We start from the raw sequence: 11,027 nt of genomic DNA on the forward strand, positions 1-11,027 counted from the left end.
CATTGATAAAAAAACTACAGACTTATTGTTCTATGACAACATTCACTGTAATTCTCAAGTGTTTTTTTTCCCCGCTTCTTTCTCGGTATGATGAAAAACTTGCATGTTACAATATTTCTCCCTACCACTGTATTATTATGAGTGGGTGTAGTCACTACCATTTTTAGATATCCATAAGAAGCCATTAAAATCTTTTATACACCAAGGCCACACCCAAAGTACTTGACATTAGGTGTGTGCAAAACAGGCCATATTCGATTCAGATTCAGCCCAAACTGGGGACAGTGATTCAATTAGTTGATTTGGATCACTGTCCTGATTCAATTTGGCCGAATCCAAATCTGGAGATTTGATGCTGATTCGGAGAATCAGCGATTCGACCATAGACACAGCTTTAAATGTTTTTTCTACATACCTCGAGGTACCAGGCATGGCTTGTGAACGCTGCGATGGTAGGGCAGATGGAGTGTTCCACTGGAGCACAGGGGGTCCCCTGCATGCTCGGTGGTGGAAGTACTTCCGGTCGACTTCCGTGTCTGCCGCCGAGCATGCAGGGTATCCCCCGCCACTCCCACCCAGCTCAGCAATCGGCCACGGGAGGACCCTGGGTGCCTCCATAGACCCAGGAGGCACCAGTTGCTGAGCTGGGGGATGAGAGGGGTCCTTCGCGTGCTCTGCAGCAGATCCAGAAGTCGACCGAAAGTGCTTCTAGTCCACTTCTGGGTCCGCCACCAAGTGTGCTGGGGACCCCCCACACACACTCCCATGGGTCGCTCCATCCACCCCAGCATCTCAGCATTCACAGGCCACCTGGTACCTTGAGGTATGCAGAAAAAACATTTAAACCTGTGTCTATGTCTGAATCATCGAATCAATTCAAAGTGTTCCAATTTGATTTGGAGATATTCCAGGGTTTCCTGATTCGATTCAGATTCGGAGATTCAGTTGCTGAATTGATCCAAATCTCCACCGAATCGAATCAGCGACTGAAGCTTCATACAGCCCCACTTGACAGTCTCACAAAACAAAGGCACATGGTAAAGCACACTTTATTCTTCCTGTGTTCACATATAAAGGATTTATTAGTGTCAATTTCTCTTCCTAATGAAAACACCCCACAACGCCTACATTTTTGATGACACTTGGGGCAAAAAGGGGAGAGAATATACAGTACCATGTCAGATTAAATTGTAGAAGTGTTATCACCTACAGAAAGTATGTATTAAACCTGCATCACCTTAAAAGGGGTATGATATTTCATCTTCAGTGAAAGCAGGACAATACTGCATGTAACAATATACCTTACCGTCTAGGCACTTAGTGGTTATCCTAGAATAAACATACTGTACTTGAACAGTCAAATCGTGAAGCAAGTAATAAAAATGCAGTGGCAGAGCCAGATACAAGTTATCTCATTGAAAGTAATTACTTGAAAAAGGTGTAACGATACTGTAATTCTTTCTGAAGCTCTTCATCTAGTCTATTAGCAAAGAAGTCTTCTTTATCTACCACCAGCAGTTCAGTTTCTTCCATGCAGACAACCGTAGCAACTCTCCTTGTTCCCTTTAAAAGAGCAATCTCCTTTCATACAGAGAAGGAAGATGAACTGAGTTAGTATTAGCAATTGATCTTCCACTGTTACACTCCAAATGCCGACTTGGAAGATTTGAAGTCTATCTTATTTTGTATCCTGTCACCAACAGTAGCCAACACTAGACCTTCAGAAGAAGGTACAAGAAACCCTATAAAGGGCAGTTGAAAGATACCTTGTCTTCAGTGAAAATTTCTCCCTACTCCTCCATAATTTAAATATCATAGCCCAGAAACTTGAGGATTTATACACCTTCCAAAATGCTCAACTATTTATTTTGCCATTTAATAACTTTTCCTATGTCTCAACTGATGGGAGTTATACTAAAAACACCACTTACTCCAAATGCAGCACCCTTCCGAAGCAAAGTTGGATCTCCATCCAGAAAGGCACTGTTACCATCCTCATCCTCAGTAACAGCAACAGTACCAAAATAGATGAAGTAAAAAGTGTTTCCATAGTGCCCCTTCTTGATGATGACTCTTCTGCGTCCAAAGCTGGAAAACAGGAATGCAGCTTCTATTCCCTCCTAGCAGTAATGAGCCTGAACTAGAACCTCTTCTAATCAGACTCCCTATCCATTACTAATTATTGATCTCAGATCTCTCTGAAACGTGCTGAACTGCACTGAACTGAAGCACCAAATCAGGGTGCTCCCAGAAATGTGTGAAAGGTCAGTTTAAAACTTCAGAACACTATTTTCGATCCACAGAATGGTATTGACTGAAAAGTATTTTGCTTGAGCATAAACAATCAGGGATATACTTACTTGTCTTGGTCAAAGAGATTGCTCAAAAAGTTATTGGCATTTGCTTCTGAGACTTGCGTTTTGTTCTCATTTCCAGTTATTTACTTGGCAAGGACAGAAGGCAGCCTTGCAGAACTAGCAGCTTCAGAATCTAAGGAGTGTCTCAGCTTATTCAACAGTAATAACTGCCAGCAAAGTAGAGTCAAATTTAGTTCATATATGGTCCTGCTAGGCTGGGATATGTGACTGGGAGAGAGGAGATAATACTGAAGTGGGAAAAATGGAATGATTTCTAGAGCTGAGAGAGAAAAATACACCTCCATCTCCAGACCTTTAATAGAAACAAAAGGTCATGTGATCTTGTATTTCAGTCAAGCAATGAAATAAAGCCACCATAACACAGAAAAGTTTAAGATATTGGAAGAAAACTTAGTATCTTACAATGAAACAAGGATGATGGGTGAAGATGAAAAGTGAAAGATGCAGCACTGATATAGTGGTGGGGATTTCTTATAAGCCACCAAAGTCAGGAAGAGAAGGTAAATGAGGCACTCTTTAAGCAGGTGACAAATCTATCCAAAAGCTATGGGATGGTACTGATAGGAAACTTAAATTTTCCATACATCTGCTAGAAGAACAATGCAGCCACGGCCATCCCTAGGGGGGGACGAATTGGTGAGACTGCCCTGGGCCCCATGCTTTGGGGGCCCCACGGAGCCAAGTGGAGTGGCACAGCAACTCCGTGCCACCTCTGGCTTCACATCCGGCTGCTCAGCACGTGTCCCCCCCACTTCCCTTGCTGCCAAATCTGCTGCTGAATCCAAGGCATCCAGCCGCTTCCCACCCCCCTCCACTCCCACTGCCTAATCTGCTGCTGGCTTCCGCACGTCCAGGGGCAGGGTCCTGCACAGGCTGATTTGCCCCGGGCCCCGCACCCTGCTCGGATCATCTCTGAATGCAGCCAAACACAAAATGTCAAGCCATGTCCTAAATTGTGTGGAGGACAACTTCCTGTTCCAGAAGGTGGAGGATTACAACTAGGGTATCATCTAGGGAATCCTGTCCTAACCAAAAGGGAAGAACTGGTGGAGGGTGTTAAGGTGATGGGCAACTTGGGAGAAAGTGATCACAATATGATAGAATTCCAGATCCTGAGATAGGGAAAGCACGAGGTCAGCAAAATTAGGGCGTTAGATTTCAAAAAGGCAGATTTCATCCAACTCAAGGAGTTAATAAGCATAGTGCCATGGAAAGACAGACTGAAGGATAAAGGCAGGAGAGCTGGGAGCTTCTAATGGGCACAGTACTGGAAGCCCAACAAGAAACTGTCCCCACACAATAAAAGCACAAGAAGAACAGCAAGAGACCAATGTGGCTGTACAAGGAGCTTTTAGGATTTCACAAATGCAAAAGGAAAGCATACAGGCAATGGAAGAATGGGCAGATCACCAAGGAAGCATACGAGGAAATAGCAAGAACCTTCAGGGACACAATCAGGAAGGCAAAGATAAAAACTGAGCTGCACCTGGCAAAGGCGGTTAAGGACAAGAAGAAGAGGTTCTGTAGTATGTTGGCCAGAAAAGAAGGACTAAGGAAGCTGTGAGTCCTTTGTTAACAAGCCAGGGGGGACTCCTAACAGAAGAGGCTAAGAAGGTGGAGCTATTCAACAACTATGTTGCCTCAGTCTTCATAACAATATTAAGCTGAGGCCGGAAACCTAATAAGGGTTATCTGGATAAGGAAGGGAGCAAGCTGAGGGAGGAGATAACAAAAGAGATAGTCAAAGAGCTTTTGATAGCTCTGAATGAATTCGAGTCAGCAGGACTTGATGCCAGGGTACTGAAGGAACTGGCACAGGAGATCTTGGAACCCTTGGCAATGATCTTCATAAAGTCATGGGAGACAGTCCAGGTGCCAGAGGACTGGAAAAGGGCCAACATAGAGCCCTTCTTTTAAAAAAAGCAAAAAGGAGGAGCTGGGAAACTACAGACTGGTTAGCCTCACCTTAATATGAGGGAAGTTACCAGAGCATATCTTAAGGAAGGACATTTGCAAACATCTTAAGGAGGAAAGTCTGATCACAAACAGCCAGCATGGATCTATGAAAAAACAAATCATGTCAAACAAACTTGGTCTCCTTTGACAAAGTAACTACTTGGGTGGATGAAGGGAATGCTGTGGATATAATATATCTGGACTTCAGCAAGGCTTTTGACAAAGTCACCCACAACCTTCTCATAAACAAATTGGAGAAATGTGGGGTAGACAAAACTATTGTAAGGTGGATAGGTAACTGGCTCAATAGCTGCAAACAAAAGGTAATTATTAACAGGTCCATGTCAGAATTGCAGGAGCTTTTGACCAGGGGTCTGTCCTGGGCCCAGTGCTGTCAAGGTGTTTATTAATGGTTTGGATGTTGGCAGATAAAGCTTCTTGAGCAAGTTTGCAGATGACATGAAACTGGGAAGGATTGTGAACACATTGGAGGATGTGAGTGCAATTCAGAAGGATCTCAACAGATTGGACAGCTGGGCTAGAGCTAACAGGATGATGTTCAATATGGACAAATGCAAGGTGTTACACCTTGGGAAGAATAATCAAAAAAGCAAATGAAAAAATGAGTGACACCTAGTTACACAGCAGCACTACGGAAAAGGAGTCTTGGCAGAACACAGACTCAATCTAAGTCTGCAGTGTGATGCAGCTGCACAAATAGAAAATGTGGTTTTGGAATGCATCAATAGAAGCATTAGGTGCAAGACATGGGAGGTGAGAGTGCCTTTCTACTTGGCACTGGTTAGGTCTCATTTGAAGTAGTGTGTGCAGTTCTAGGCTACACATTTTTTAAAAGATGTGGAGAAACTAGAGAGGGTCCAGAGGTGGGCAACAGAGATGATAAAGGGCTTAGAAAGCAAATCACATGAGAAGAGGCTGAAACAGTTAGGTATGTTCAGCTTATGAAAAAGGTGCTTAAGAGGGGACATGATAGCAGTCTTTAAATACCTGAAAGGCTGCCATAAAGAAAAGGGAAATCACCTTTTCTTTCCTGCTGCAGAGAGGAGGAAATGGATCAATGGCTTGAAGTTGCAGCAAAGTAAGTTTAGATTGGATATCAGGAAACACTTCTTCACAGTTAGAACAGTAAGGCAGTGGAATAAACTACCTAGGGAAGTTGTGGACTCTCCGTCACTGGAGGTGGTCTAGAAGAGGTTACATTGGGGATGATCCAGGCATTATTATACTTGTGTTCTACTATGGGTATTTCCCATGCTTCTAGGCTTTGCTGGTTGCCCCTGCCCATTCTTTCTGCTACCTGTGTCAGGGTATTTTTTAAGTCTCCCTCAAAGGCTTTGGGTGTTGACTACGGCCAAGGCTGGGGATTTTGACTGAGGTATGCCAGTGCTAATGCTGGGACCAAAGCCAGAGGTTCCTGTCTGGATGATCTTGCCCTTCTGCTTAGGGTCCTGTACAGTGTTGGGTCCTGTATTTCAAGAAAGATTTGGCCTATTGGAAAGAGTTCAGAGTAAAGCAACAACAATTAGAAGTTTAGAAAACATGATGTCAGGTGGTAGGTTGGAAGAACTGGATTTATTTAGTTTGGAGAAGATAAGATTTTTCTTCTTTTAAACAGCCTTCCTATATATAAAAAAAGATTCTTATAAAGAGATTGTTATAATGATCAACTATTCTTCAGGTCTACAGGGAATAGGACAAGTAATTCTGGGCTTTAATTTCAACACAGGACATGTAGGTTAGAATTTTCTAACCATGAGTGGGGTTAAGTAGGGGAACAGATTACCCTAGAATGGGTTGGCAATGTTTTGCTGCTCTGCTGCAGGACACAAATCTCTGCTCCTTAGAGAGCTGCCTGCACCTTCCCCTCACTGCAGATACTTGGCACTTCTTCAGCAAGAGTAACTGTAGGCAGGAGATAGTAAGGGTGCGCTTTGGAGGAAAGTGCTGTTATGAGGAACGATGACTCAGCACAACTCTGTACCACCTAATTCCTCATGCCACCACAGACCAGCTCGGACTTTCCTGGATCTAAACTCTTTGTGAGCTAGATTCAGCCCAGAAGCCATAGGTTGCCAGCCCCTGACCTAGAAAGTTTGTGGAATCTCCATCATTATATGCTTTTAAGTTAAGTTGAAGAAATAATGGGATAGTTTAGAGAGGGATGTTCCAGCCTTGAGCAGAAGATTGAACTAAATGAACTGCTGATGTCCGTTCCAGAACTATTTTTCTATGGTTCTATAACTACATTTATACCCAATGTAAACTCCTAATATGATTTTTTAGTTGAGATTTCAAGTCTCCAAGGAGACTTTGATACCTAATTCTTATTAATTTTAATGGAAATTGAATATCTAAATCCTTTAGTCTGTTTGAAAAATGTCAAGCTTTGGGATGGCTCTAGGCTTTAAGAGGCATAACAGTATGTCATTATACATACAGAACAAATTAGATGACTGCATGTTCTTGCTGTCATTTATTGTACTCATTTACAGTCATTAGATGTCTAATAGATTGAAAATAAATGGAGAGATAACAATGTAGTTTTTTTTCTAAATTTAGGCTAAGATTCATATAATTTTTAATTTTGGACTATTGAGTTTTAAAAGCCAGCTTTAAACATTATTACCCATCCTTGAAAGAATATTTACCTTTCAAAGCGAATCACCTTAGCCAGAAGATGCTGTAGATTTGGGCTATAATTTCGGTAGCTTTCTAGCAACTGCAAGCAGTTTTGTAACAGCTTAATTTCCTTCTCAGTCCTCCATTCTGGTTTCTTCTTGGTTATCTGGATTGCTCTGAGAGGAAGGTGATCCTGAGAAAGCATCCAACACATTAACTAATGGAGCCTCAAATGAAACAAAGCCAAAAAGGAAACATCTGCATGCTCCAGAAGACTAATCAGCATCATCTTCCAGAGATGTAAGGGAAATAATTCCAAATAGGTTTTTTTTCCCTCTTTCATTTTAGCTTCAAGGAAAGGAATTTGTGCAAAATGGTTAAAACTTAAGTTTGTTTGATAATGCTCACATTAGTTCGTTTTTTAAAACAATTCTGAAATAAAACATTGGTTGCTCAGTTGTATGCCAGTGGATCTATTATTAGGCAAGTTTGCTGCTAATAAGATGAGTCATTACTGCTCAGGTTTTCAATGTCAAAATGGCTCAAAAGCTTCTTTTTTAAAAAGTAAAGTAAAATTAAGTTAAAAAAAAGAAAGCTTTCTTAAAAATGTCAAAAGCATTTAGTGTTACTTATGCCCAGTGAAGAAGGCCTACCTTTTCCATAATGGAGTCTCTAATACTTCAATTGCTTATTCCCATGACTCCAGCTCCCCCTAAATATGCACCGTAGAGTCTGCAGACTCCATGCTTAATACTGTTACTGTTGTAATCTCTAGGTTCATACAGCCTGAGAACACTGCAGGCCAAGTTTTCAGAAAGGGCCTGACACCAGCCTAATGATGAAAAGCAGAGTTCCACACATCATTCCTGAAACAGTGAAAGAACAGCATGTGGAGCAAGCCAGAGCAAGGAACTTGCAAAGCTGGCATCCTCCTTGGTAGCATGCACTAGATTAAGCTATTTCTTCAGTGCTATGCAAGAGAAGGCCTGCAACACAATGTCAAGACTTGTCTACAGCTTGTACAGGGCCCACAGTGAGGAAGCTAAAATCCTTTGCTTTCCTTTCACAGTGCTCTGCAAAGAATCCAATTTCTCTGAGGTTTTTTCAGTACTTGGGACTTGGCCATCCATGGTCAGAAACAAGTTATCAGCACCAGTGTTTGCATTAATGGAACCATCCTCCTTTTTCCATGTAGGTGCTTTAGGCCAAACAAAAAAAGTCTGTGTATATGAAATCTTCTTGGAAGAAAATATATGATTAAAAAGTTTGTGCTTCTGTCACATGTCTTAATTTATAGATTAAACAGAGGAAAAGGAAAATGCTCTCATGTGAAATAAGTGACAAAGCAAGGGATCTGGAATGAGTTACACAGTGGTTTTGTTGGAAAACCCAGTTCCAACTCCTGCCTTGGAGATGGCCTTAAAACATTTTAAGGACTGGCACAGTAGATGGAAAGAGACTTGGCTCAAAGCAAAAAAGAAGGGCAATCAGACCTTTCTGATCTTGAACTCATTGTAGTTGAAGGACAGTTTGGTACACTTCTCGCCCTGAATAAAAAAAAAAGGAGAGAGGAAAGAAAAGACAAAAAAAGAATTGGTTGAATTAGAAATGTCATTGAGTTAGCAGATAGGGACATTGCAACATGGCATTTTTTAACAATAGTGTTAATTTTTTTCGGTTCTTTAAAACACACACACGCATACACACCCACATACACTAGAGAGGACTTCAAATAAAAGTCTTAATTCACTTCAGTGAGAAATAAACACACTATTCATGTTATAAAAATATGTTAGCTAGTACAAGACCAAAGATTCTGCTGGGCTACAGGGACCTCCAACTCCATTTGGGAATAGCTGTGAACTGAGCATTGGTAAGTCATTACATTTAAGGTAACTGCTTATAGCACCTAGGTAACAGGCACACTTAAATGCGTGCACAAAGCCAACTAATAATTGATACTGCTATAATGAAGGAGAGGCCTGCTTTATGTAAAAAAAATTCCTTACTTCCACACCAAAGGTCTGGCATGCTTCAGTAGTCACGTAAATGAACTGAAATTCTTTGAATCTTCTCAGTCCCTGCCAAAAGATTTTGCACACCCTGCTCTTGATCATGATGTCCAACGTAACCTTGTACAAACTCTTAAAAGGACAAGCACGGGAAATAATGAAGTCTAATGTAAGTATTCTAATATTATAAAAGCCTAAGTCTGTCTGTCTGTAACGCTTTATTCGCAAACGGCCAATCAGAGTGTGAACAAGTGTTCGAATAGGGGCTGGCGGCGGTGGAGCACTGCCATGATGGTCTGGACACAGGGGATGGAGGGGGAGTGGCAAGACCATGGGAGCTGGCCTCGCCTCCCCCCCTTACTCCTTATAGGTGGCGGCAGTGCGGGGGGGAGCAACCACTTCTCCCCCCACCACCTCCCCGTCAGTGGGCCTGCTCCTCCTGTTCCCCGCCCCTGCCGCTGGGCTGGCCCAGGCCCACTGCTTCCCCCATCGCAGTGGGCTGGCTTCTCCCCACCCTTGGGCCCCCGCCTCCTGTGCATCGGGCCCAGATCCACTCCTCCCCTCCCCTCCCCCCGGCACTGTGGCATGGAGGCAGGGAGCAGGCCTGGACCCCAAGCAGCAAGGGGTAAAGGGGGAGTGGGTCCGGACAGTGGGGGAGGGGCACAGGGATCCGTCCCATGCTCCCCACCCGTTATTCCTGATGGGCAATTGGCTAGTAATCATTTATATTTATAATGACTGACAGCAGAATCTTATGGATGATACACCAGCTTGAGAGTTTGGACATCTAGAGTCTATTCCTCGGTTTTGCCATTCATCGACTTTGAGACTTTGGACAAGTCACCTTCCTTCTCTAGGCCTGTTTCCCTCCCCTACCTTTGTCTGTCATAGCTTTTTAGATGGTAAGTAACATAGAACAGACTTTCTCATGGTGTATACAGTACAATGTGGCCCTGATCTCCATAGGAGCCACTAAATATTGAACTCATTAAGCTTTAATTTAAGAACATAACAGACATTCCAGCTCATTAATATTTTAGTGATATGAATAACTGTACAATTGCTGCTGATCTGCAAGATAAAGAACCCACAGGTGCCTTTGGAAGCACAAAGACCAGAAAGTTTTTATGGTCCACTATTGACAGATTTTTACTCAGGCACCTCAAAGTACCTCAAACATAATTAATTATTATGCAATCACAATGTTACTATGAGATTGTTTTTCTTCAAGCTATGTCATTCTTGATCAGAAAAAGGTTCCGGGAAAAGAAGATGGTTAAATGGCTTATTGTAACGTGTTGCTTGGCATTGCTAGGGAATGACAATTATGTTCTATTAGCAATCAGTAAGACTCAGGGATGAATGTCAAGATGCCATTACTATATAAGCAGGTTATAAACCTTAGAGTAGGGCAAAATCATGCTCTGCTTATGTTACTACTATTATATCAAACAAAAGGGGAAGTGCAAGTGTTAAACATCTTAAGTTGCTGGTTGAATAGGGATCTGGAGAACTCTGCATTTTTAGAGTATTAACCAATCACCTCACCTTACTGAAACAAAGCACGCTACGGCATCTTTACGGAAAACAGAAAAAGGTCATTCCAGGAGAAAAAAAGATACATTAGTCCACAGGCTGAATGGTTGCCTCAACCCACATGCACTTTTACACTAGATCAGTGATTCTCAACCTTTTTAGACTTGAGAAATCCTTTGGAAAATATCAGCTCCTAGCTTTCACTCATTTTTTGACCACACAAAAACAATAGAGCAATTCTTCTGGCGCAAAGAATTCAGAAAGACCACAGCAGGTCAGCATGTTTTTAGCATTATGGATTTCCATTTGAAATCTTTGGGTTTATCTTGTGGGTCATGTTTGCACATGTAACTGTACTAACATTGCTTGGCACTGTGGCACTCTTGAAAGGATCTCAAGGCACCCCAGGGTGCCACGGCACATCAGTTCAGAGTCACTTCATTAGACATAAGAAACATTTGAAAGAACTATCGCAAACTTTGCTAAACAAACTAAACTGTAAAAT

The 11,027-nt window shown here is 42.2% G+C and overlaps 1 protein-coding gene across 1 annotated transcript in view; it reads right to left on the minus strand.

Moving 5' to 3' along the window:
- CNBD2 (cyclic nucleotide binding domain containing 2) overlaps positions 1 to 9,448 on the minus strand; it is a 37,690-nt gene extending 28,242 nt beyond the window's left edge. Inside the window, exons 1-5 of the mRNA XM_019522910.1 lie at positions 8,984 to 9,448; positions 8,468 to 8,521; positions 7,004 to 7,167; positions 1,932 to 2,088; positions 1,430 to 1,581 (exon numbers count right to left, since the gene is read on the minus strand). Coding sequence (XP_019378455.1) covers positions 1,430 to 1,581; positions 1,932 to 2,088; positions 7,004 to 7,167; positions 8,468 to 8,521; positions 8,984 to 9,319 — 863 coding nt within the window. The 5' untranslated portion in view covers positions 9,320 to 9,448. The remainder of the gene's footprint in view (positions 1 to 1,429; positions 1,582 to 1,931; positions 2,089 to 7,003; positions 7,168 to 8,467; positions 8,522 to 8,983) is intronic.
- Positions 9,449 to 11,027: the final 1,579 nt, after the last annotated feature.

This window comes from Gavialis gangeticus, unplaced genomic scaffold (genome assembly GCF_001723915.1).
Source record: "Gavialis gangeticus isolate Ggan-Ray unplaced genomic scaffold, GavGan_comp1, whole genome shotgun sequence".
In the NCBI taxonomy this organism is placed as follows: Eukaryota; Metazoa; Chordata; order Crocodylia; family Gavialidae; genus Gavialis; species Gavialis gangeticus.